The sequence below is a fragment of the Vollenhovia emeryi genome, unplaced genomic scaffold, assembly GCF_000949405.1.
Source record: "Vollenhovia emeryi isolate VEMERY1.0 unplaced genomic scaffold, V.emery_V1.0 DF939123.1, whole genome shotgun sequence".
Taxonomy (NCBI): Eukaryota; Metazoa; Arthropoda; class Insecta; order Hymenoptera; family Formicidae; genus Vollenhovia; species Vollenhovia emeryi.
Window position 1 is genome coordinate 982,207 of NW_011967243.1, and position 26,755 is coordinate 1,008,961.

Genomic DNA, 26,755 nt, shown 5'->3' on the forward strand with positions numbered 1-26,755 from the left:
AAAGTAATGCTATCATCAAATGGCGCTAACTAAAATGGACATTTATACAAACTAGATACTTAATTATTTTTGATAATAAAATGTCTGGAGCGAAGCAAGGCAGGGGTTTCCGAGAAGACAGAAAGCGGACAAACTTTTCTTTCCCCCAAGGTAGTTTCCCCTTGTGTATCGGTACGGCTTAACGCAGACACGTTTTTTAACGGTGACGACGGTCGACGTTATCGCGAGGTGCCCCCTCGAACAGCCGTTAAACGACGAGAAGGTCTCGCGGTAAGCGCGAATCTATCGGCTCTCGCGCGCATAAAGGGAGGATATTAAAGTAGGCCGCGGTTTGCGGGAACCGCAGCATGCGCCTGCATACGGAAAGTATGCGCGCATACTGTTCCACGCATCCGAGATACGGTGGCAGGTGTGGCGGGACAATGGGGAAATTCCGTTTGCACAGCTCGTCAGGAAGACGAGACCGTCCACGTGCGCGTCGCCCGGGAAAATGCCCGTGAGAGGACAGGACAAAGACGGCACCGTCGCGTCCCGCGCGTCTGTACGCGCGTGAGAGAAAGGGAAAACGCCGGATGACCCATTTCAGTGATGAGAGCTTGAAGCCTCCGCAAAATGTGGTGGCGAACCGCCGATACGCGGTTACTGTTTCCGCAGTTTTTACATGTCGCCGCGTAAAATATGCACCTCAAACAGAGGAAGAAAATAATAGAATCTGTTTCGCACAAATAGAGTCCTCATCGTCGTACCCAGCTTGGATTTTTCCAGCTTAGTTCTTTAATTTTCACACGAATTGTTTTCTTTTTCAATGCGTCTCTTTCCTCTTATTAATTCATTTGCAGACGAATTAACTAAATCGCAGTTTTAATTGTTAGTTTAGCGCAAAAAGAAAATAATATAATCTCAGTTACTCTGAAAAACCCGTTTCATAAACAAAGCCCTGTATCATACCTGATTTTCCAGCTATTTCTTTAATTTTTATAAAAATAGTCATATTTCCCTTGGTTTATGTTAATCCATTTACTCGTAGAGTAAACTTACGAATTGATAAAATCGCAGTTTTCAATCAGTTCCCAGCAACCATGATGCAAATACGTTTCCTTAACTATATAGGTACTCGAATCTTAAATAATCACATCTGATAGTGCGAAACCTAACAATTTTGTCCGCCGGCCGAGATTCGCTAGATATCGGTTGTTTAGAGATTTCAAGACCGCGGTCGACATTTGCATCGACATCGAGCGCTTATCAGTTTAGAGCCCGGACAGGTGCATCCTTGATAGGCGAGAGTGAAAGGTATGATGGATGCATACTCTCATTTAATGTATATAACAGGTCGTCAGAGACGTTGAGTAAACAGCGCAAAAACTCGCCTTTCCACGTGTGCTTCTAATCCCGAGGATTGACGTTTCCGCGAAGCGGCTATCATCGTCCACGTTTTTCTCCTTCTTTATCAAACCCTCCAGGCTGGCATACGATTCGCGCAATTATGTCTAATGCAATTGCTTACAATGATCGACTTGTTTCACGTAGCTACTCGACGATTTAACACCCTGATTTGCACCTAATTTTCTATCTCATTGAGATAAGATAGGGGTTTTAATTCAGCGATTTTCGTCGAATTTATTATTGTTTAACAATTTATTGTGAGATTCGTTCTAACTTCTCTCGGAAAATCTCGTCGTCAAAAACTTGGTGCGACGCGCCGGAAGCGTGTACGCGTAATCGCGCGCGTACAAATACAAATTTGAGGGGGCGAGGTTGCGGGTTGCAAATCGCAAACGGCAAGTTGAGTACCTCTTTGTTACGTGCGACAATGAATGCGGCTCTTGTCAGGTGTGTCAAATCGCCGCACACAGGTGCGAGAGCCGCTACAAACGCGCGCTGGAGGCTGTTATTTCTCCGGCCTGTGCAAGCAAAGATTACATGCGGGATAGAGACAATAAGCGCATAAGTTATAGGGTTTCCCACCACGGCTGTCAGTGCACGTCCGAGCGTGCAATGCGGCAGGCGATATTGTTTTGTAACTCGCGCCTTATTGTTCTACCCTAACGCGCATTAAAGTATTACCCTGCGGCCACGTATCCTGCTTCGTAAAGGAATACCATGTAAATTAATAGAGATCGAAATTTTATTTTGCAAATTAACCTCGCGCTCGGTAATGATCTATCGCTCCTTTTCAAAATGCCGGAAGGATTTATAGTTATCCACCCCTTTGTTTTCTCTTTCGAAGCTTTGAACGTTAGTTCGGTTTTGCGCGATATCTTTCATTTCGAAACGTCGCAACGAGAGGACGGAGTTTAGACATTTTTTTATTTTTTTCGACTGAGAATTCGATTTCGCAAAACGGATTCCTGTCAATTCTTTTCAACGCGCCCTATTTTTTTGCGCTTTGTAGAAAAAATGAGTAAAATTTTGTTTGTCACGATACACATAACTCCATCTTCGATTTGTTCCTTTGTAAAGGGATTCTCGCCAAAGTCTCGCAATCACTTTTCGTTTGTCGAAGTTTGTTTCAAATGCGTTCTCAATTGGATTACGCGTAGTAACTCGCTCGTAGAATCTCGTACAGAAATGTGTGCCGACCTGATTTTAGAAGGACGTGGACAATTCTGACGAATTCGTGCGATGTCCGTTATTAGGAAGATTTTAACACGTAACAGAGATGAATGAGAATAAAAGAGGTGACGCCGATACGCGTTATCTTCAGTGGACTGCTGCAAAATCTCGGCGTCCTCTCATGATTAATGTTCAGTAAGTAACATAAATCGTATATACCGAATTTCGCGATATGGATATCTTCGATACGAGCATTTCGAAAATATATTACATTAGCGTATCAGTTCCAAAGTTGTTTTATAGCAGAGTGAGTGAGAAACGAAGCTCTATCGCTCAATACTCGGACACTCGAGCACGATATTTGATCTGGATATTTTTGTTTAACGTTTAACTGAAGCCGAACCGGTTTCGTTTCATCTCTTTTAATGGGATAAACGTAGCAGGAACGAAACTCTCGAAGGTTCGGAAAAACCGAGCGGATTCGACTAACGAGCACTTTGCATAATAAAAATCGATTTATCAATTATGATTCGCAAATAAACGCCCTTTCTTCAACAAAGTTAACTGTGTGTAAACATTTTAATTTAATGATCCGTGCAGTCTCGGCTAATGGTCGCGCAATTCACGAAACCGTTGAAATTAGTTGTGACTACTAATCTTTTTTTTTTTATTACGTGTATGGGCATTACATGATTACTTTCTTTGACGTTTGCTTTCAATTTTAACACATCGTTATATTGTATAACTAATTAATAAAATAATATTATTAGATATTAATATACTGTTGGATATGTCGTTCTATCTATTCTAATCGCGTATTAAAAATGAATGCCGCGTGGTACCAGTTGTCCCGAGCTGTTACACAAGTTTTGCGTGTCGAGGATTCCGCACTTTGACTTGTTCGATTGTTTTTTTATTCCAAAGCGTGGGATAATCGATTGTTGAATGTGACATCAGACTAATTATTTAAATGATCCATATCGTGACTATACTAGTACGTTTCTGCCGCGCCATTATTCCACGAAAAATATATAAAGTCAAACGACCAACGAGAAAGCCATGTAGACCCAAGCAGGGTGTAGGTTGCCCAATAATTCAAATCTTATTATGTGAATTCATATACCATTTTTCCATCTGTCTCGTGCGCCAAAGTGCTGTACTTCATTTCACGTGGCACGAGCAGAATAACATAATTATTAAATATTTTCCTATTGTTTCTAATTTAATTATTTTCCAATATCGTACGCGATGACGTGAGAATTTGCTCCTCGGAGGCGCGTATTTCTCCCCTCTCCGTATACGGGCGCGAGTTTCTCGCGCCCCGTTGTCGAGGACGAGGCTTCAGCAGCCCCGAGTTTCCACTGGCTGTCCGAAGTGGACATTTATTGAACCTGCGATGTTTATAAAGCTCCCTCCGTCCTGCCACCTCGCCGTATGATAAAGTTCTGAAATAACGAGTTCTATCTTCTGTCCGTCATGAAATCGTGTTCTGTGCACACCGTAAGCCGCGGCGTGCCTCGTGCAAGGTGCGTTTCCGAGTGATAAATCTCCTGCGTCTTTGAAAAAGGAGTCGTGCTCGATTAATCTGGTGTAAATGGGTATTAAGCGAAGTTAGCAAACCACGAGGGAGAGAGGAAGCCTAACTCATATCTTTTCTAAACGGATGAGATTAATTAATTAAACAATAACCGGCTCGTATTCTTCACTTGCCGAGGGATGTCTTAACATTGAAAAAATCTCAAATATACATAAATCAATTTCTTTGCTTTAAAAAGTAATAAATCTTAAATGCCGTTTAGTACACGTTGAAAGTGTAGCGGTCGATAAGGCGCTCCTGACAATACCAAAAGAAAATTCGCTTCATTTTTGCCTCTCAAATACCCCATTTTTTAAAACACTCCGCTGATTGTGAGCAATAAATTATTCGCTTAAACGATTTGGGAAGCTGCACGATGAAAGTCGCGGTGGGTCCACGGAATAAGAGCAATTCTTTTCAGATCGCCCAAGAGTAACTTGCGCAACAGCAGGTTCGATCCCATGAAGACCGACGTAGTGATGCCCGAAAGTAAGTCCGGCCTTGACCTGATTATCTTGATACATGTGAATTATCACGTCACTGTGATTTTTAGTGCTGACACCCGTCATACCACCGTCGGATACCTTCAATCCTTCCACCGATAGTCTACACGCGGCCATGCGACCGATTATCATGTTGGCCCAATGTTTCTCTATGCTTCCAGTGTGCGGTGTCAGTAAACCGGACGCCTCGTACCTCCGGTAGGCGAAAACAAAAATGTTTTGCGGTTGCCTAGTCGAGTCGTTTGTCTCGAGATTAATTAGCTTCTTCGATCTTTTTATGATCCACGACCGGAGCTCTCACGAGCCTCACGAATGTCCTGCAGATTTACATGGCGCAACCTAAAAATCCTTTATGCGGCGATTGTTTTCCTGGGGGTGTTGCTCATGTCAATCGCCAACATCCTGCGCTTGTTCACCTCGGGGATAAACTCTACAAAAATGAGTAAGTCAGCCTCGTCTCACAATTAGTAACGTTAAATTTAGGCGCCTGGTCCGCCGTTTCTGAGCGATACTTATTCCAAATACCAGCGACTTTCGTTTTCTACGCCACGGCCCTCGTGACCGCCGTCATGTTCGTACGACTGGCGATGCAGTGGCCTTGCCTGGCGTTAACTTGGGAGAAACTGGAACGCGAATTCACCTCGAGACATCGGCGGATTTCGAAGACTAGTCTCGCAACTCGTTTTAAAATCGTAACCGCAGTCGTCATGTTGCTTGCGCTAGGTGAGTGCTAATCGTAATGAACAAAACGGGGATTGCGCTTACATATTTTACGAACGGAATTCTACTTCTACCACTACTGAATCGAACTCTAATATGAGATAGTAGGTTTTCAACGTCCAAATTCAATCACAAATTTTTTTTCGCATCGATTACACAATCTAACGATCAATTTCTCGCTAAACAGATTTCACTCCAAGGGCAATAAATTCATGGTGGAACCAACATATTAGCAGAAGCTCCTGCTGTTTCGTATTAGGAGCCTATCTCATAATAGGGGACTTTATATTTAGATTTATTCTTCTCGATAAAACTTGCTTACCGCTGCGTTACAAGAATGAACGCAGCGGTATTTTTTTATATAAGCGGTATGATTTTATATATAAAGCGGTATTTATCCTTTACTTGGTACTTTTACTACTTCTGCTTGTCTTTGAACGCCAATGTCAACGTGTATATAAAAATTGCGCAAAACGCATGCGAATTTATATTAAACATTTTCATGCAGTGGAACACGGTGCCGCTGTGCTTTCTGCATACGCCAGTGCAGTCGAATGCGCGGTGTATCGTGGTGAAACGGATATCGTCGGTACTTATTTTCAATCGCAATTCCCTCAGGTAGTATATTGGATACACTTGATTTGTATTTTACTGCATTTTCGAGTCAAATTCACGTGTAAGCGTTAAAAATGCGTTGCCTTTCTTTCTCTCTGTAAACGAAATACATTGTTCAAAGTTAAATGAAACAATGCAGTTTATGCATGTGCTTTCGGTTATTGCTAAATCCACATGTAATATTGATTGATCTACTTTATACAGATCTTTACAAGACTGTCCTACAGTCTCTGGAAGGGGATCATGGTTGAAACTCTAAATATCCTCAGCACATTCTCGTGGAACTTCGTCGATCTGTTCCTTATTCTTATCAGCATAGCTTTGGCGGACCAGTTCAGGCAACTGAACAGTCGTCTCTATTTAATACGGGGAAAGGTATGCTGCCAACTATTACAAGATACTCGCCTTATCCTGTGTAAACATTAATCGTATCCATATCCTTTATTCAAACTGTTGTATATTTTAATCATTAATCCAAATTTTGCAATGTGATATATCGACTGATCTCTTTCGCAAGGTCATATCTCGGTTTCATGCAATTTTCGGTTTTTCTGCTTAAATGCTTATTTAGGATCAGAATGAGCGTTTAAACAGACAAAAACTGCATCAGTCGATATGCATTAATATGAGAAAAAAATGGGGTTGATTAATTTAAACATTTTTGCTTCTACTAACAACTCGTGGCTGTTATCTCATTATTAAGGCAATGCCGGAGTGGTGGTGGGCCGAAGCCAGGAATGATTACAATCACTTGGCGACTCTTACGCGCAGGGTGGACTGTCACATCTCGAGCATCGTGCTTCTGGCCTTTGCTACAGATTTGTACTTTATCTGTATCCAATTGCTGTTCTCCTTCAAGTATACTTTATACATACATATCTAACACCTTAATATTAACATAACAAGTGTTCTTTAAACAGACATTGAGTTTCTTAGAGACAAATGCAAAAACTTTCGTTTGTACTTATATAAATGCACATAATATTGAGACATATATTTGCAAGTAACATTCACTGTTCATTAATTTATAATAATTTTGTTGTTGTGTTTTGATGTTCATTAATTTATAATAATTTTGTGCCAATATTAGTTTTGTGCCAATATTAGTTTTGTTCGGACGCAAGATGGTTTTATAAGAAAACTTTACGTCACGAGAGTTTCTGGGGGAAATAGATCGCATAAAATTGTGCATGTATTTTTCAAACAGTCCAATACGCGGCATCGTGCGGAAGATCTACTTTTGCTTTTCTTTCGGCTTTCTGTTGGCGAGGACAACAGCAGTATCCTTGTACGCAGCTTCCATTCACGACGAGTCCCGACTACCGGCACCAATTTTGTACAGCGTCTCTGGTTCTAGTTACGGCAACGAGGTTCGTTCTCGAGAGGAATATTATTATATAGTCTAGATCGATTAATCTCCATAACTGACGCGTGATAATCCGAGAGGGAGAGAGAGGGGGGTGGGGCGAGAGCTTTAAGTAAAAATCTAACGTCTTTCAACGTATATCTCTTCTTTGTACATTATAAATAAATTAGAAACTTTTTACTAAAGAGAAGTTTTCCCTTTATGGTCAAGAAACTTGTGGGGGTTTGAAAGATTATACGTCGAGAAAAAAATAAATGCTATTTATGTATAAGAATTAACTTTCTCGATCGCCCTCCCACTTAAACAAAGTTCGCACATAAGTTTGCACAATGTGTTGCGCAGGTCTCAAGATTCTTGACGCAAGTAACGACGGATAATATCAGTTTGACAGGAATGAAATTCTTCTCCGTGACGAGGGGCCTTGTGTTAACCGTGAGTACGATAATTCAAACGGGCTAAGTATAGATTACTTGGGCTCTTATTTGACTAAAAACAAACTTACCCCGCTGCAAAGTACTGTTGATTAATCGTGCCTGCTTAATTATTTTTGCGTGCCACTCGTACTATCTTTTTATTGCATATTTACCTTCTGAAAAATGTGAAAATATATTTATTTTCTATTTACGATAATTTTATATATAACTTATCTTAATAATGAAAGATGAATATTGTTTGTCATCGAGACAAGACTTAGATTACCTTCAAATAACGCTTATGAATTGTGTTTGACACATTCCGATCCACTATTCCGATTACGAATGATTTAGATTGCTGGAACCATCGTGACGTATGAACTGGTTCTGGTACAATTCAACACCGTCCAGCAAGTGGACCAGTCGAATATAACGAACGTTTGCGAGGTGAGGTAGAGAACTTACGAAAAGATTTTTAAGGATTTCGACCACCTATATCTGCTTCTGCAAATCACACGAGTTTTGAAAAATATGCAATAGAGTATTTTATCATGTAAATACAACTCTGTACTGCGCTCTTACACATCACAAATTTCTTTACTCTTATCTACACACTCTTACAGCACTCGTACACCTTTAACTAATTCAACGAAATTAATTCACCGTTTCGCTGTTTGTCTATTTCATGAACAATTGGATTCGACTCTCTACCAAAACTTATAAGTACCTCGTACATAGAAAATTTCTGTCGTTTAGAAGCTACTACGATATAATTTTAGATTCTTTCATATCTATATCTATACCCTATATCTATATCTACATCTATATCTATATCTATCGCTATATCATCTATATCTATAGCATTATATTTTTAACTATAGAAATTCCACAATTCTATTATAATGAATTATAATCATTGCCACCATTAAATAAATTTTAAACTGCATTATATCGTTGCATTTTATTATAGCACTTTTCTAATTCTTCCCCTCTTTTGCAACCAATTTCCTCAAACTTGCTTTTTATATAATATATTAGATCTTTCTCTTTTACGTTTATCATATATCTTAGTTTTTATATTATATTTTGTGATATAGGTACAATAAAATTTTCGCTGGATTCCAGTCGTCTATTTTCACATTGCTTATGGTAATTTTTCTGCAATTTTACGTAAGATAAGTATGTAAGAATAAATAAAGTTTTCTTAATGCAATATATTATTTTACTTTCTTCCTAATTTCTCTCTCTCTCTCTCTCTCTCTCCCCCTCCCCCTCTCTTTCTCTCTCATCTATTTATCTCTATCTCTGTGTCTCTCTCTCTCTCTTTCGTAATATCTTGCTTATTACTTTTGCATGATTTTATTTCTTGATTTACTTTTTGTTCTAGTCTCTCCGATTTAATTAATCCGATATACTCTGGAGAAAAGCAAAACGGATGTTTCACCAACGTTGAATCTAGTATTGTTATAAGACAATATATATGTAGATATATACCGCACTAGACATTTAAATGCGGAGAACACTCCGTTATCCACAGGAATGGATCAAAGGCACATACAAATGTATTTTTATCTGTTTATGATATTGCAATAATTTTATAAATGTTACCTGTGAACAATAAACTAAAAATGTTATTTAAATATAATATCTAAGAATTTTTTACAGAGAATATATATTATTTTTTAAAAGAATTACCTATATTTACGTAGAAATACAGTATCAGAGATTGAAAGATATAATTAAATCCTAAAGCACATTGAAACCTTAACTTATGCAACCTCAACCTGAATGCAAATGTAAGATTAACGAATAATATATATATACATGTATATAATTATAACAGTTTACTTTAAATGATCGAAAATAGCTTGACATCGTATGTGAATATGTATTGGAAAATATATTGAAATGATACAAATTGAAAAAAAAATTTAAATAGTAGTTAAAGTAACATTTTGTGCAACATTTTTAAAATAACCATGTTCTAGTTACAATCAATATTCCGTGCATTATTGTTAGAAAATACATTTAAAAAAATAGTATGCAATTGTAAAATAGAAAATGTAGCATTTATTTAAAAATGTGGGGAAATGATAATGCGTAGGATAGTTTTCTTTAATTTCAATGAATACAAATACTTATATTATACAATCTAGTTTGCATAACAGTTTGCCTATCGGCAACATTACACTGTTACATACTTATTTGTTGTTCGAGATGTTAAATTGTAGCAGTACAACTTCGTACGTTACAATTGCACCGGTCACCTGTACATGAATTTTAAATGAATTATCATTATGTAAAGATATCGAAAATCATAAATATGATAATATCAAAAGTATTAATTAAATCTTTCGCGTTTCTGATGCTATTAACATACATAGAGATAAATCAAGTAATATATAAAACATAGAGGAAAATACCCTATTATGAGATAGATTTCTAATATGAGGTAGCGGAATTTCTGTTAAATTAATAGGCATCATTTGTTGGTTCCACCGTGAATTTATTGCCCTTGGAGTGACATCTGTTTAGCGGAAAGTTGATTGTTAGGTCGTGTAATCGTTGCGAAAAAAGATTTATAATTAAATTTGGACGTTGAAAACTTACTATCTCATATTAGACTCCATTGTCATAATAGAGAACTTTCCTCTACTTTATTTACGCCCTTAGTATTTGTATTTTTATGCATTACCGTGACATTATGAAACAATATACCGCAGTTGTCAAATTACTCTCTTTATTAAGAAGAGCTATTGTACTATGAAGAACTTTTAATTGAGTCTTGATTCGTTCTTACCGCTAACATAAAGCTTCGCGTAATAGAGAAGAAACGCATTCCCGTAAGCATGATGTCATCGGTGGAGAGTAGATATATCAGCCTTTCTGTCTAGAAAACAACCATGTGATTTATCATAAATCATGTTAACAAATTAAGTGAATTAACTAAATAATTTACGCAACACGTTGATAATTTCAAAGGATTTCAAAGGATACGGCATTTACTGCTTCCCCTATGTTAATGAAATTTAAAAGGTTTACCTCTACGTTGTAAGCGGACGCTGAACAAGTATACAACAGCGGCAATATTTCTTTACTTTGATCGTAGATCCTAGCAGCGAGTAGGGTGACGGTCACTGTTCTGCCGATCAGGAACACAAAGGATCCGAAAAAATATATGTCGCTGATTATGCCATCGTTTTCTGGCTTTCTGTAAGAAATAAAATGAGAAATTAGAAATGGACGTTTGCATTGTGTTAATGTATGTCGCGTTAATTTTAATTTTATGTCCACAATTTGTTATTAAACAAGGCGTATCATTACTGTCGTATATTGCAGTTACATCAGCTAAAGCAATAGAAAAAAAAGTTTATTCATAAAAAGATAAGTTTATATAAAAAAGATTATTTATTGTCATGGACTTTCCTTCTATTCGAGATACTTACGACAATTCGTTGAGTAGCTGTAAACAGATGAAATAAAGATTGTTTGCAAACGACAGTAAAATGATGGGTGCGACATTGTTGTCAACCTTTTTTACCAAGCAACTAAGAGCAGCGTAATCTTCGCGCAAACCACACCAGTCTATTGTCCGCTGCTTCGATGTAGAACTTACAACTAGTTTGTTCAACATTTTGTATCTTTCGGCCAAGCCAGTAGCTACCTGAAAACTCCGACCAACAAATCGATTCAGTTAATTAGGATTGAAAACATTTGAGTTTGAACAGAGAAGAATATGTTCAATTACGCGCAAAGTTTTATTACCAACATGACGAAAACGTCAGTGAAGTTCCACGTGAAAGTCGCCAGTTTGCTGGCGATAAAAATGAAAATACCAAGCACGAGGTTATATCTCACTGAAAATAAAAAAGTTCTAAGTTTTCATAGAGTAACCAAAGTTTTGCAACAAATCCAGGAGGACAGAAACACAGCGATCAAATAAACAAGTCTTCAGGGAAAAGAGTGTAAGTTTAATTACTTTGTAGACACAGTCAAACTGAGCTGCCATTAGAAGGAGGTGAACAAATTAAAAGGAATTAAAGAGAAAATAAAAAAAATTGCAAATTTACGTATGCGTAAAAAATGATAACTGTTGAATACTATTATAATAAAACAGTCTAATACTTTTTAATTTAATCAATTTACTTAATTAGATTGCTATTGAAATGTTACTTAATTATCATTTAATTTGGTTGCAAATCATGTTTTTAAATCAGTGGCTGAGAGATCGCTACTTACGGGTCTTCATGATAAACGCGTGAGAAGACATACAATATATTTGCAGAAAATTTTGAAATGTCGAATTTTCCGACCTGCCGCTCCAGTCGTACTTTGTGGTGTTCACTAATATACTCAAGATATGTTCGGCAAGAGCCATGAGCAGAATAGAAGCGGTTATCACATAGAATTTCCAGCGGAGCTTCGGTCGTTCCATCTTATTACTGCAAAATCAAAAGTTTCTGATAAATGGGCAGAACATGTAACGTAATACAAAATTAATCGACTTTAAACAGAAATATTGCTCATTGGGAGCTCATTTCCAAGAAGAAACAATCGATTCTAAAAGTCAGTGGTTTTAACGAGGAGTCTTTAAACATTTACGTCGTTCGAGGTAGATTACAAGCGAAGATATCTTTTGACGATGGATGTCACGTACATGCGATCACCGTGTATTTGCGTAGTTAGCAACAAAAGTCAGATTCATTTATATTACGCCAAATTATATAAACGTAATACGTGTTTTATATATTACGTATATTTGCCCTCAAAAAGAGTGATACTGTAATATTGTAATGTGTAATTTGATCCACAAGTATAAAGCTACGTCAAATGGATTTGAATACGATGCTTGTTATTGTTCTTGTAACACCTGCTGTCATTACGTGAAGCATGTACGAAGCACGCGTGTTGCGATCGCAATCTCTCGAGAGTTGCATCTCTCAATCGGTCGAGCCCATGCGAATCTGTGCAGCTGCGTATGCAATTATGAGGTGTGTGGGCGTGATCATCGATCAGTCAGCGACGATTGTCTAAGCTTTCTTAAACATGCTGATATCTATGTACCTGTCTATAAATTGTTCCATAGACCTCCAATCGCGTTGAAGAGTTACCCAACGTGGAGCCAGCCAGAAAAATATTATCAGGCCTATCACGCTGTTCGTGTAAAATATCGCGCCTGCAGTAGCAGACGCTACTCCTCCTAAAATCCAATCGCATTTAAGTATAGGTTGAACTGAGGGTTTCGAAAATAAAAGAGTGAGTGCAGTTGATACATCGATGAAAATGAGCAGCCTTCCATTCGCATCTACATTGAGAAACAAATTATTGAAATGACTAAATTCGTTTAGCCGGCAGTATTTCTTCAGTTCAAATATATATAAAGTCAAGAATTAGACGCGAAGACAACATCTTTAAACTGCTGAGAATTTTGATTAATATAATATTACGAGTTGATCCTTCTGCGTATCATTATCCTCGCATCACTATGTAACAGAGATACGTGTATCATTTTCCAAATAGATGCGACATAGTGCGGCACAAAGCCACAATAAAATACTTATCTGTTTACCTTTCACTTGGAAAGTATTGGAGTTCAGCGTTGTTATCATGTGAATAACCGCCAATATCGCCATAACCAACACCAACGCGTTTATGAAAACGGTATAGATAGTACGAAATGAAAATTTTTCGAATTTCAACTGCGACGGACTCGGTTTGCATATTCCTGAAACCGGTAAAACTCCGAACAATTGAGCTATCACTAAAATCGGCCCCATCGCACAGTGGAAGCTCTCTGGATCCTGCAAAAGACGTTTTAAGTGTTAAAAGAGGTTTTTTTTAACAATTCAGGAGATGGTGGATGCGTTGACCTATTTTCTAAGATTCTTTTAGAACTTATTGAAGAAAACCACTTTCCTCGGTTTCCTTTATATTTTCTATAATCTTCCTTCTTTTCTTCGAAGCTTGAAACAAAACTTCTGCGATATATGAGACAAGCAGTCAAGCCGTTTTACAATACTTACATTGTTGTTCGCAGGCAGAGTTTGCTCGCCCGAGAAACCACTGTGAAGGAACGGCCGTGTCCTCGGCGGAGATGGAGGGTGAGAGTCCGAAAATTGAGTTTCTATCCCGTTCAGCTTGTCTTTCTTCTTCTTCAGGAATGGCAGGATTTTTTGACGAGTTATGCCGCTCCTCTTGGAACTCGCACTGATTGCAAGTATTCGCTTTGTCTTGAACATCACGTCACTCACGTTTAGCCAACCACCCATTACAGCAGAAATCCTAATATGATCGAATCGGTCATTTCGTAAAAAGACATAAAATTAAAAAGTAAATTTAGAATAAAATATTTAGACACCAACACCCTGTCACGGCTCTTAGTCCTTTATTCCTTCAAATTTATGTTTATCACATTTGAGCCATACGAATTTTCTTAATTTGCTAAAAAGGAAAAATTAAAATTCTCCGAGACCTGCGTTCCTCTCGAAAGAAATATTTCAATTTGTTATCGAGTTTGTGCATTTGAGCATATTAACACTGACTGTTACCTAAATGTTAATTCGCAACATCGCTCGCGATTGATTAAACTGAGGGCGCCTGGAGGGCTTTCATTATACACGCACAAGTCGCATTAGGAAACAAGACTGAGTGAATGATGTAATTGTGTGTTGCATAATTCTCTCTATAATGCAATGGGCATTGAAATGCATTAGTTTCGGACGGTTTACTAGTAAAATGTATGGTAAAATTTCAGAAAACTCACAAAATTCGATCTCCAAAATGCCAAATCGTCCCACGGTTATATGATTTTCAGAATAAATGTTAAGACAAAATTCTCCGTGTATTATACTATGGCCGGTATTCATAAGCTCCCGATATTCACTGCCAGTACTTAAAATTTATAGTATACGTTACGTAAACTATAGATTTTACGTAATTTAACTTGAGAAATATAGTATACGTGACGTAAACTTAAGATTTTACTACATTTTACTTGAGAAATAGATTGGAAACGCTCAAAATGGTTTCGGAATGGCCATGCAGTAATTAGTTTAATGTATTATACATATTATTGTATAACTATTTATTTCGTCTCATTATAGTTTCGTACACGGTTTTTAAACTTTTTCAAACACAAAATGGTAATTGGTGGAATATAATGTGACGCATAATTATAAGTGATACGTACATTGACATAAAGTTTGTGTACGTGTCTTAGAGAATCGAGGGACATACTGCGACCATAAATGTTTTCAGCAATTTAATAAAACTTATTGTCAGACAATCGAGTTTTTCACATTCGGCAAACATCGATATAAACGTTTTTACTTTACAAAAGTACATTGAAGTGCTCGTTTAAGAACATAATAACTTGGACAATTAATTATCGTCGTGTCATATCATCGGATACGAATGAGCCATCGCATCCTGTCACTCGAAAGGGTTGGCTGTTTGTCCAGCGTGGATGTGAACCCGATATGTTGACGCAGACAACCGGTTCGCACGTCAAATGCAACGTCATTTCATGTTCATTTATTCGAATGACTCTTGTCAAACGTTATTAAGTGGCTATCGCGTGTAATTTCCAAGTGGGATATATGTCGCCCATACATTTCCGCTATTAAATTTATGCAAGAAATCGTAAAAGTACTCGTGTAAAATTACTTGCGTATTTACGCGAACTGAAGAAAGTGATAATAATCTATGAGTATCTGTACGGTTATTTTTAAATTTATTTTTGTACTTTTTAAATTATAGTACAAATACAAATAAAGGACAGATATAATTAAGAAAACGTTGATTAAATTTGATATTATCGAAACTTATGCATCGCATAAAAATATTGATATGAAAGTGTTAAAAATAATAAAAATAAGAACAATATATACATGTACAAAAGATACAAATAGTAAACTATTTCAAATTATTTTAAATAAATACTTTAGTTCTTTAAATTTGCAATACTAATAGAATGCTTTACAATTGGTCAGTTTCATTTTAGATTGCATGAAATATTGCTTAACAATATTATGGGGCATATAACCGACAGAAAAAGTGATAGTTTAAGGAATTCTTTTATTTTCGATTATGTTCTAATTATTCGAGACTCTCCGGAAGATACTTTTGTATGTCAGGGATCGGGAATCGTAATGTACTTACATGAAATCTTGCTGTTCGTGATTCTCGTTGCCATGAATATCGAAGAGAGATGCAGGCGGTGGGTTTCGGTGACAGAGCCGCGTCTAAATCCGCCACTCGAGTGTCTCCAATGTGCACTAGTGAGCAAAGACCGAGAGCTACGCGACGCATGTCCGATCAGATAGTCGGCCTTACCACTTACGCAGAGCTTTGCTGAGCATAAAATGCACATGTTCGATCGTATTGATAGCATTGTTTTGCTTTCCTTTTTTCTTTTTCTCCGTAAATTATGCGCGGCTATTTATGTCGGGCTCCTTCGAGTGCCTACAGCAGTGTTGAAAATTAATTTGCGAGTCATAAATGTGTGATTCTGCATTACTCGAAAATTGCAATATTAGAGCCAGAGCATTAAAGTTTTACGGGTGTTCAAACTTCTTGAACTTTTAAATCACTTGTACTCTGTCTTTTGATCTTTTAAGTCTTTTTTGCTCTGGAAAATCTTAAATTACACAAAATATACACTATGACTGGAAAATGGTGTTTCCTACGGAGATCAGTTTTTGTAGATTGTTGAATTCCTTGAGAAGGACCACAACCCGTATGGTCAAAACGTCGATTTTAAATAAAGAAACCATCTGCCAGCCTAAAGTCATCTAACAATTCCTTTTATCGTTAATCAACTACTGGCGATTCACATTATTTCGTTGCTGACATATAAATTATATGTATAATTGCAAAATATTATTATCATAGAATTACCTGTATATACTGCATGAATCTTTATTGCAGTAAATGCATAATTTATTCTTAAGTTTTCAGTGTGAGAAAAAGGAATGATAAGAGGCGATGGTCAAGAGGGCTCTATTTAGTAATCCATCAAGCTGAAACGTCCTTGGGATATCTTATTAATCTATACAAAAAAATGCAGAATAGTACAGAAAAATTAATTTATCTCAGCGGATATGGAAAAAATGTATGACATCTCGCTTCTTCTGACGTTGCAACAAATAATATGGAAGCAGGAACTTCAACAAGACTAAAACGAGCAACAATGAAACAAAGGATAGGGCAACATAATAACGATGGTTTATTCTATTCACATCCTCTCGTATATATATATCATTTGCGCTTCACTGATTCACTTATACGCAATGCGCAAGTAGTGTACAGTCCAAAAGGTGCGTATCGCTCTACCAAATGGCACGTTGCATTCCAGCCATTTTATTATAATCGATCTGGTCGCGAAAGATGAATCGTGATAGTCTCCACCGTATCACTGTACCTCGGCCTCGAGACGTCACGACACATCTCGGTGTCAATTGTCTCAACGCGGTCTGTCTGGGAATTGTTTCATCTATTTGCTTGCCAGCGAGCTCCTGAAATAATCATTATACGGTTTAAATTACTCCGAATATCATTACGCTATAAATAATGTGTACAGCTCGCTTCTAAATAATAGAGAATTGCACAAATGCACCCTGCAAGGAAAATTTTGTATTCTTCGACTGATTAAAGAAACACCTGTCGTTTCCGCAGGTGCAAGCAGTGCGCTTACTCTTATCTCGATCGGCAAAATATCGTTGCGCTTCAAGGCAACCAGCCGCAATCGCTCCTCGGCGTACTGCTTCGCCCATCGCCTGCGCTTCTCGTCGCGCAACACCCTGCAGCCGACGTAGTTCCGCATCTGTTGCAGCTGCACAGAGGAAGCACGAGATGTAATTAGACGCAAAGGAAAGAACACATCGATTACAGCCACACTTATCTAAGACCCGGTCTACAATGTTAGTCACAAGTCGGAACTATATGTTGATCCTTTTCCTTTCTGGGTGGAAGATAAAAGGACCGACCTATAGTTCAAAGACTCAGGGCCGGTTCACAAACGTCAGTTAATTGCTAACCGAACTTAATTGATTCTCTGTATCTTCGTAAGATAGAAAAAGATAGGGGAGTTGATATTGAACTCTGGTTAACAGTTAACGTTTGTGAAACTGGCCCTCAATCATGAATCCCTCCTCAAGCGTGTACTCGTGAGAAGTGAAAATTTTTATTGACAAATCTTGAGCTCGTTAATGAAATTTTTCGCTTTTCACGAGTTTACGCTAGAGAAAAAGATTCACGATCGAGCCTCTGACTTCTGACTAACCACTCGTTGTGTAGACCGGGCCTTGAATACAATATTATACGACTCAAACCGCTCGTATCTCGATAAATTTCTATTTACGTGAAATCGATCATAAAGAAATCTATCATATTCAGATAGTCACTTACGCCGTGTCCCAGTAAATTTATGTTACTCGGCAGAATGCTGCAGGCAGCGGAGATGCAGCCTCTCAACGCCGCCATGTTTACCGGATCAGCTGTTTGTCCGCCGCGCGTGAACTGGCGTGGATTCCGCCCGATGGCTCCACTGGTCGACGAAGCCGTCGACTCCGTCCGCCGTTTCTCCAAACGCCGCCGAGTCTGAAACGACAATGAGGTTAATAATTGAATGATAAACGATCGAATAAGATGAATAATTGCCACTTTGACGTTTGGAAAATGGAGAGGACGTCCGCGTGTCCCAGCGTTGCAGCCTCGCTCGAGGCCCCGGCTCCCTGCGTGAATTTCCCTATACTCGCGGCAGGGAGATTTCAAGCCCTTTGGGTGCACACATTTGCGAGAAATGACTTTTTATTTTTTTATGGGGACACTCGGAGTGGACCCTGCGGACCTCGTCCGGACGTATGAGTGGTTGTCCCTTCTCGTATCACCACTAGGGTGACGAGGTAACGCTTTGTCTGCATATCTGACAGGTCAATTACCGGGACTGACAGACTGGAACATCATGAGGGCGATATATCTTTTAGCCTTCGTCGCCGTCGTCGGTAAGTGAGCGCTGAGTTGGACTCTGGATCAATTTAAGTTATCACGGCGCCGTGTTGTCAGTGTATTTAGAGACCCTGTAATCAGAGACTGGCCATAAGAGTTGGTCAAATTCCTGCGAGTGAGAGAGAAACATAGGCTATCTCACTCTTCTACGATCGTAGACCAGTCTCTGACTACAGGGTCTCCAAGTGTATTGTTGTCCCAGCGCTAATTAATTGTGCTCCACTTTTGCTCCTGGTATTCGACAGTGGAAATGTTTACAGCGATATTGCCCGCGGCTGAAAGCGGAGTATATTCTCACGGCTCCAAGCAGACGGAGGATCGAAATGCCAAGTATTATAAGACGAGTGAGAAGGTCGCGGGACCGACGGCGTCCAGAAATAAGTCGCAGCCGCCCCCAGGTCGGAAGGGGATCATCTCGGCCTGGGGGATCATCGCGCTGGTTCTAGGTGTCATCATACTCAGCACGATCGCCTACTACGCCTTCCTACTGTACCCATATATATGTAAGAAGGATGCGTCCTACGATATCATAGAGTTGACGGAGGTAAACTCGGTGTGCACGGTCAGCGACGCCGTCAACAACGTGCCACATCTGAGAGTATACTGCGACTCGAACAACGTATCGAATGACGTATCAAATAACGCATCGTTGAATCAATGAGAGCCTGAAAGGATAACATAACTCAGACATTTATTTTATAAGCGTAGGTACATTCATTTAGAGTAACAGTATTTTTGTACGAGTTTAATAGCAATTAAGTTTTATACCAACATAATACTTGACTGCCATGAGAATCTTTGGAGTAGAAAAATATTAAGATTGAGATTACCGCGTTTTCATACTACTTGATATATGCAAGAATGGAATGAATTTTTATAAATTTTACAACCATTTACAAGCGATCGACGTGGAGGTGATTTCATTTTTATCGCACTTATGTATTGCCGTTGTGAAAGAAGACTGAATTATACAAACTAAGGATTATTTTGGACACATGTTAGAAATGAGGAAATGTTAAATGCATCTGGAGAATTTCTAACGTGCAACGTTTAACATAATCGTTAGTTTGTACAAATAATATGTAACGTATAGCAAGTTTGCTTGTAATGGAAGACTCTAAAAGACTGTAAAAGAGTATACTCATTTTCATTAGATGACGATAGAAATGTTATACTAACGCGTCACAACACAGACTGATGTTTCTGAATCTCCAAATTTGGTCCCGTTAGAGGGAAAAATTAATTAATGATAGCCTTGTCCCGCGGAGCTTCTCTCTTGCGCTACTAGTATGTATAAAGCTCGCAATATTCATAAAAATGACTTGTGTAGAAATGCTATACATGTAAATGTATGATGTATATTTATTACAAATAGGATTTTTTTACATTAAACTATGTGTACCTTAGATAACTTACTTTTGAAAAGTAAGCATCATCAGGCCAATAAATGCATTATGACACACGGAGCGCGTACTTTAAACTGCTCTACCTTTTTCCTATCCAAAAACACATGGAGATCGATGCAAACATGGGAATTACATGCGTACGTTTATGACGAGAGTCTAAACTTCTCCTAAAGCAACACAAAATTGTATAAAATTGGCTTTTCGGATGGAAGAGTTACTTAAACGTGTGTTTTATAAAACTAGACAACTGCACCTGAGAACTGGTCTTCCTTAGGATACACAGAGCGACAAATGATTATATCGTGTATATATATATACATACATATATATATATATCTCTCTCGATATTGGGTTTTCATACAAAAATCATTGAGTAGTGGAATTATTCCTTACCATTAAGTTCATTACGAAATTAATGAATGTAATCTCTTAAATATATATATATATATATATATATTATATATATATATAGATATTAAGTCTGATGATACAAAATAAATTTTCGGGCGAGTATGAATTATTGTATACCGATTCCCGATTAACGTCCTTACTCAGTTTTTGATCAGAAACGATATACGTTGTGTGCGATGAATTCTTTTAAGAAGAGTTTAGTCGTTGGCTTTCAGTAAGTTACAGTTCGTCCTTCTCATCTAGATTAACATCGCTAAGATCGATCTCCTCCTCCTGCGGAGGTTCGGCGTCCTTGCCGTCCCAAGGTGTTGTTTCGATGATGACAGGCAACTTAGCGCCCTTCAAGGGCGCGGTGCCACCTCTGCCGTAGCTGAGATCTCGTAGGAACTCGTTTATTCCATCGTACGAGAAACTACCTTTCAGCAAAGAGTATTTCATTTTCTTGATGTTAACGGCCGCTAACGCGGGATAGCCGAAACCTCCGATTTCCAACGCGTCCTCGATGTGCAGTTGGGCACCAGCTTCGGTCCAAACCCATCTAAATAGAATTTTTTTTTTGAAAATCATTAACGATAATTGAACGTGGTTCACGCAATATGAAATAAATTTTCTAGCTTCTTAAACAAAAATTACACGAAAAATTTTTTTCTACTTTACTAAAATTATATAAAAGTAATCGTGTATTAATGTTATTAAATTTTTATATCAATGTCCTATGTCACTTAAATCTATTCTGCTGTCTTTATGACTTCTTACGAAGTAAATTTTGCAATAAGAATTAAAAATGAAAAAATACTGATTAGTTTCATAATCAAAGTTTGGTTCGCTCTATCTACACAAAAAATAAGTCCCAAACATTAACTGACACCCTGCATATAAAAGTTTGACGCGTACCCCCACATCTTCTTCTTATATTTTTCGCCGAGGTTACTTAGAGTCTTCAAGTATCCATTCCTACAATCGGACTGACAGTCCAGGATATGTGGCAGAACGGAAACCACGCAGATCGGCTTGTCCTCGCACGTGGCTCTCAGCGCCTGCTCGGACGTGATTTGCACCACTTCCGGCGCCGGGATATTCTCGGCCAGTTTCTCGAGCGCCCAGTTAACAATGTCACCGCTCGTGCGACCGCCGTCGTAGTCTTGTAGCGAGTCGGCGTCCTTCTTGCCCGGCGCGAAGAATTTGATGGTAGGATAACCTTTAATCTCGTATTTGCTCGCCTGCAACATCGCGTGCGTTAAAACGAGTTTGCCATGTACAGCGTATCACGAGGAAATACTAGTAAAACGTGTGTCTCACTTTCAATGTGTTTACAGTGGCGTCCAAAGCTCCCAGTTTGACTTTGCCCTTCAGTTCGGTGGCCGCTGTCGCCCACTCAGGCGCCAGATTCTTACAGTGGCCGCACCAAGGAGCGTAAAATTCGACCAGCCACATATCCTCGGAATTCAAAACAGTCTTGTCGAAGTTCTCGTCCGTCAATTCTATCACATCTTTGGAATCTTTGCTCTGCAAGTAAATGATCAGATCCATAGGTCAAACTGCTGCTACAAATGCTTGAAATGTTTCTCTTCTCCTTCTATCTTTTCTGAAAGAAAAGAGAAGAGAAACGCTTCGAACCATTTGTAGCGGCAGCTTGACCGCAGATATAGTCAAATCAATAAATGGCATCCATCCGGAAGCCAAATACATACTACTTAGTGATTTGCGCTCTGATTAGTTAGACATTATCTTTTCTGCCTATGTATAAATATCAATGCTCTCTACTTAAATATTCCTCATAGATAAGAGCTAATGCTATTCGAGCTGCGACTTACTTTGGATTCACCTCCCGAAGTTTTACCACCTAATGACTTTCGAACTTTTTGGCTGGCGGCATTTAATGCAGCGTCGACGATGCCAGCTGCGCTTCTCGGGCCGTTATACTCCTCCGGTTTCTTGTCAAGTCCGAATATCTTGATCGTCGGGAAACCACGGACGCCGTATTTGCCTCCCAAGGACTTGTGCTCGTCTGCATTTACTGCACCAACTTTTACAACACCCTATTGGAGCAATTTAAACAATTATACATATGTACATTCTTGTGTGTGTGTGCATACATGTATACAAATGGAAAAACAGATAAATTAAACATGATGAGTCACCTTTAGCGCAGTGGCCGCTTTATCATATTCTGGCATCAACTGTTGACAGTGTCCGCACCACGGCGCGTAGAACTCAACCACCCAGATGTGATCGCTATTTAACACTAAGTTATCAAAATTATTTGGCCTAAGATCAATGACGGCTGAGTTGGACGCGTACATAGAGTTCGCTCCAGCGACCAGCAGCAGAACACCTGCAACAGAGAGAGAAAGAGAGAGTGAGTGAAAAGACGTAGGTCGGCGGGCGTCTACGTTTACGCGATTAAACGTTCCCCGGAGGGCTGCGAGGGAGCGGAAGAGAACGGTCATGCTTTTTTCTCACTAAACGCGAGCCGAGGGGTCACTTGTTGCGGTATCGTCCACACGGAGATCCGGCGATGACGTCGGTAGCCATCGGAACATCGGCGATAACCGGCGTCGGCGCCCGGCGATTCGGCGGCACGCGCGCACGCGACTTACCCAGGAGCCCCGACATCTTTCCGTGGATCGTACGGGCGACTCGCGACATCACCAGCAGTCATTCACATCCGCCGAATGCGCAGCCACGCCAACGAGCGCACCAACACCGCCTCCGCACAAAGCCCCGACCGCTCTGACGTTCGCCCGGATGCGCTGGCGGCATCCCAGCCGTCGACGGGCGACTTTATCGTGGACCGTTCCGATTGGCCCGCCGTCGCGCGGCGAGCGCTCGATGTATCGCGATACATCGACTATCGAGAGCGGCGCGGCGAGAAGTCGCGATCTTATATCGCCTTCCCCCCCACGCGTATTTCTCTCTCCGATCCGAACGGGAAGCGATCGCCGGTGGCGGAACTGGCGGATCGTGCGAAACTCCCTTCGCGTTTGGCTGATGGCAGAGAACAATCCGTAAGCGCTTGACTGTCTTGAGTCGTAGACGTAAAGCTGGAAATACACGAAGAAACTTAAGCAGTGCTTTAAGCAGTGAGATTTGAAACTTGAGAATTTCAACCATCGAAATTTCACTTCAGTTTCAAAATGGCCGCTCGCGTTCTCGGCAGCCACTGGTCATTTCTCTTAAGTCTTAAGCTTTACTGCTTAAGTTTCTTCGTTTGTTCGGGCCTTAAGGCAAGGCAGAGGAAAAACTTAAGTTTACACAAGAGACTTTCACATCGTTCTCTGCTATCAGCCTTTCTGTCCCTCTTCCTCGCCACTGTCGACGTTCGAAGTGCGGAATTCCGGGCGCGAAAGCGTCTCTTTGAGCTCTCGCGCGTGATAGTAGAATGGCTACTTTGTATTCTTAAGTCACAAGACAGTTATTGTGCGTTACTTTAAGACAAAGATTTAAAACATGAAACATTGTCTTAAAAGTACAAGACAGCCATTCTGCCCATACGAACATTACGTGTGCGAAAATGTTCGCGACGCCATTTCCACGCGCTCACCACTTACGTCTTCCCTCCTCTTCGTCCGTCGTTACTTTCTTCCGAGGCGCATCGGGGAGCCCTGGATACAATACTGTTGCCGAACGTGCAGGTACGTCCTCGTCTCTGCACTGTTTGTAATTATTTATTGTTTCGTAACGTCTCAATAATAAATGAAATTATGCCAGCCACTTGTGCCTGAGAAAACCCTTCCATTTGTGGCCAAATTAACTTTTCGTTTTTGTCGATATTATGTTTCTGCAGTAACGGAATGCACGTCAATTGAGTCTTTTTCAATTTTGCAAGTGGGCCCGATTGCACCAACGTCACGTAACTTTCTTAATTAAAAAAAATGAGACAAAAAGTAAAATAAGCTAAGCGACGTTGCTGCAACCGGGTCTTATACATCCCAGTGATCGTGAAAGGGTTACCAAAAATTGTCACGTCTCTTTAAAGTTGCATTAGAGAATATAATACATCTAGGTCTGCCGCCTAATGCGACGTCTACAATGAGATCTTTAAGACTTAAGATCTAAGAAAATGACCAATCGCAGTCAATTATTCTCCTCGCGTTCGATTGCGATAGGTCGCTTTCTTAAATCTTACGTCTTAAAGATCTCATTGTAGACGCCGCTTAAGGAAACCGATAGAAGTATATTTGAAAAACTTGTTACAAGTTTTGAAAGTTATATAACATATTCAAGCTGTGCTGCCATTTCAAACTGAATAAAAGATTAGAAAATATCTAATTTACACTTGATTAAAGAAAAAAACAGCATTAAATAGTCGGAAAATATATAGGTAAGAAAAAACAGCATTAGATAGTCGGAAGTATATACGTAATATACAAATATAGCGTGAGTCGCAAGAAGAAACAATAATCCGAAGATTATTTTTGCTAAATAATAATACAGTTCTGTTAAATAATACATAGAAATCAAGAATTAATAAAATACAACAATCGGGAGATTTCTCAAATTACAATACCACAGAACGTAATGTTGTGCAAACGAAATAATTAGCGACATTTTTCCTTTTTGCAAGAGTCAAGTGAAACATTCGTCTCATGTGTCACGAGAAGAATTACGATTTTTCTCACCCCCACATTCGTGCTATATATAATATATTTCTTTCATGTACATAATCTCCTTTTTACATCTTTGCTTGGCGTGTATATAATCGCTGCGCTGTTATAAAAATGCATTCAATTACGAAACGAGTGTAAAATTCAATTGATAAAAAATTTCATCGATAGTTATTCAAAGCACCCGCTTGGGCGATAGCAGCTTCACGAATGAAAAGCGATAGTCATCGGCGGCGTACCTGTTTGCCTTTCAACATCAACGATTATTGCTGTGAATATTCGATCACCTCGGCTTTGCAGCTGATTACAACATTGTCGTTAGTTCACATAGATAATCTTTCTTGTTATTGATTAATTTCCATCTGCCTCGTTCAGTTTAACTCGATAGCGTCATAGCACAGCAAATTCACCAGTCAAAGAATCTATTCCCACGCCGTCGTGAATTCATAAAACTCAAGACGGTCTAGAAACGAGTTCTTCAACATCAGCCTGTCAAAAATCTTTTTACAAGCGGACGAAACAGACGAAAATTTCACAACGTAGCGAGTCGCGTCTCGCGTACGACACAGAAGAGAGTGTTACGCTTGTGAATCGGATAGGGAGAGCTGAAAAAGATTAGACGCTGATTTATCGGGGAGTACGATCTTTCTTCTTTGCGGAGAGGCTGCTGAGGAGCCTGGCCTCCTAGGCATTTCCATTTCCTCCCTAGCGTCTGGCCTTCGGCGCTTGCGTCTGCTTTTTGTCGTGCATACGCTTGCAAATCGGAATGTGCCGCTCCGCGGCGGACCGATTGAACTTCCGTCCACAGTGCTCGCACTGGACGTAATCGCTGGTATCGCTAGGCGGCGGGGGCGGCAGATCGCTCAAATTCCCACCCGCCGCCAATCGTGCCTGCGTCTCTCTTGCGTAGCGGATCGCGCTGATGAATTCCTCGTGCTTGCGCCGCCAGTCCAGCTTCGTATCCGCCTTCTTCGTCTTCGTCTGAAAATATTGCGAGTGCATGAGTGTCTTCGCTTTCCTCGGGAGGAAACGAACTAGCCAGACACCAAAGTAAACGGCGACAATCCACCGCCAAGCGTCGCTTAACGCATCGAAACTTGACGATATTATTGACAATTTTATACAGTTTCAATGATTGACTCTTTTTGAAGATACCCCTCGATACCAACCTCTCGTTTGCCGAGGCCTTTCTTGACGAAAGGCTCGAGTTCGGTTCCTTTAACTCGGCTCATCACCGGGTCAAACTGTTTCCTCTTCTTGATCGCAGTTTTCATGCAGATCTCTTCGTGGAGGTCGATTCGATTCTGCGCGAAGCTACGTCCGCACGTTTTACACTTTACCAAACCCTTCCTGCCATTAATTATTAATTAGCAACGCGAATATTATTTTTAATTATTGTACCATACATATGTCATAATTAATTTTTACGTCTGTATTAATTAATCTTCTTGTGATAGCAGAATTTCCAAGTTTTTAATTTTTTCAACATTGTTATAACAGAAATCTTATACCAAATTCGATGAAAATAACATCATATTCGTGTTCCCTGATTGTTACTTATCAAAGTAAATTTTT

At 39.4% G+C, this 26,755-nt stretch overlaps 6 protein-coding genes across 12 annotated transcripts in view; 2 read left to right on the top strand and 4 right to left on the bottom strand.

The window, feature by feature from the left end:
- Window positions 1-1,984: 1,984 nt before the first annotated feature.
- Window positions 1,985-9,359, top strand: LOC105569619 (gustatory receptor for sugar taste 64f-like). Of its 4 annotated transcripts, none has more exons than XM_012026224.1 (13): window positions 1,985-2,751; window positions 4,554-4,621; window positions 4,686-4,833; window positions 4,959-5,077; window positions 5,164-5,358; window positions 5,864-5,973; window positions 6,175-6,345; window positions 6,674-6,828; window positions 7,178-7,340; window positions 7,679-7,768; window positions 8,104-8,196; window positions 8,847-8,898; window positions 9,137-9,359. In XM_012026224.1, exons 1-12 carry the CDS (start codon window positions 2,663-2,665, stop codon window positions 8,853-8,855), a joined length of 1,410 nt encoding a protein of 469 aa, XP_011881614.1. In that variant the 5' UTR covers window positions 1,985-2,662; the 3' UTR covers window positions 8,856-8,898; window positions 9,137-9,359. The 4 variants fall into 4 exon arrangements, with proteins under 4 accessions (XP_011881614.1, XP_011881613.1, XP_011881612.1 ...); XM_012026223.1 differs by lacking the exon at window positions 8,847-8,898 and having other exon boundaries at window positions 1,985-2,105; window positions 2,594-2,751; XM_012026222.1 differs by lacking the exon at window positions 8,847-8,898.
- Window positions 9,360-9,406: 47 nt separating this feature from the next.
- On the bottom strand, window positions 9,407-15,980 carry LOC105569618 (gustatory receptor for sugar taste 64e-like). Its single transcript, XM_012026221.1, has 10 exons — window positions 15,910-15,980; window positions 13,773-14,031; window positions 13,319-13,550; window positions 12,814-12,949; window positions 11,989-12,191; window positions 11,515-11,606; window positions 11,196-11,413; window positions 10,792-10,960; window positions 10,550-10,639; window positions 9,407-10,016 (listed from the first exon to the last, which is right to left on the bottom strand). Coding segments are annotated over exons 1-10 (1,467 nt in total). The 5' UTR covers window positions 15,912-15,980; the 3' UTR covers window positions 9,407-9,950.
- Window positions 15,981-16,952: 972 nt separating this feature from the next.
- Window positions 16,953-18,329, bottom strand: LOC105569627 (28S ribosomal protein S14, mitochondrial). The gene is made up of 3 exons (XM_012026245.1): window positions 18,157-18,329; window positions 17,444-17,581; window positions 16,953-17,264 (listed from the first exon to the last, which is right to left on the bottom strand). Exons 1-3 carry the CDS (start codon window positions 18,229-18,231, stop codon window positions 17,079-17,081), a joined length of 399 nt encoding a protein of 132 aa, XP_011881635.1. The 5' UTR covers window positions 18,232-18,329; the 3' UTR covers window positions 16,953-17,078.
- On the top strand, window positions 18,287-20,218 carry LOC105569626. Of its 2 annotated transcripts, XM_012026244.1 has the most exons (3): window positions 18,287-18,364; window positions 18,681-18,752; window positions 19,017-20,218. In XM_012026244.1, the coding sequence occupies exons 2-3, from the start codon at window positions 18,713-18,715 to the stop codon at window positions 19,415-19,417; spliced, it is 441 nt and encodes a 146-aa protein (XP_011881634.1). In that variant the 5' UTR covers window positions 18,287-18,364; window positions 18,681-18,712; the 3' UTR covers window positions 19,418-20,218. The 2 variants fall into 2 exon arrangements, with proteins under 2 accessions (XP_011881634.1, XP_011881633.1); XM_012026243.1 differs by lacking the exon at window positions 18,287-18,364 and having other exon boundaries at window positions 18,559-18,752.
- On the bottom strand, window positions 20,095-23,330 carry LOC105569625 (protein disulfide-isomerase A6). Its single transcript, XM_012026242.1, has 6 exons — window positions 23,174-23,330; window positions 22,715-22,908; window positions 22,388-22,612; window positions 21,873-22,079; window positions 21,468-21,793; window positions 20,095-21,111 (listed from the first exon to the last, which is right to left on the bottom strand). The coding sequence occupies exons 1-6, from the start codon at window positions 23,220-23,222 to the stop codon at window positions 20,793-20,795; spliced, it is 1,320 nt and encodes a 439-aa protein (XP_011881632.1). The 5' UTR covers window positions 23,223-23,330; the 3' UTR covers window positions 20,095-20,792.
- A 1,872-nt stretch (window positions 23,331-25,202) lies between these two features.
- LOC105569631 overlaps window positions 25,203-26,755 on the bottom strand; it is a 74,574-nt gene continuing 73,021 nt past the window's right edge. For all 3 annotated transcript variants that reach the window (XM_012026251.1, XM_012026250.1, XM_012026248.1), the window contains exons 9-10: window positions 26,350-26,530; window positions 25,203-26,161 (exon numbers count right to left, since the gene is read on the bottom strand). In XM_012026251.1, coding sequence (XP_011881641.1) covers window positions 25,886-26,161; window positions 26,350-26,530 — 457 coding nt within the window. In that variant the 3' untranslated portion in view covers window positions 25,203-25,885. The remainder of the gene's footprint in view (window positions 26,162-26,349; window positions 26,531-26,755) is intronic.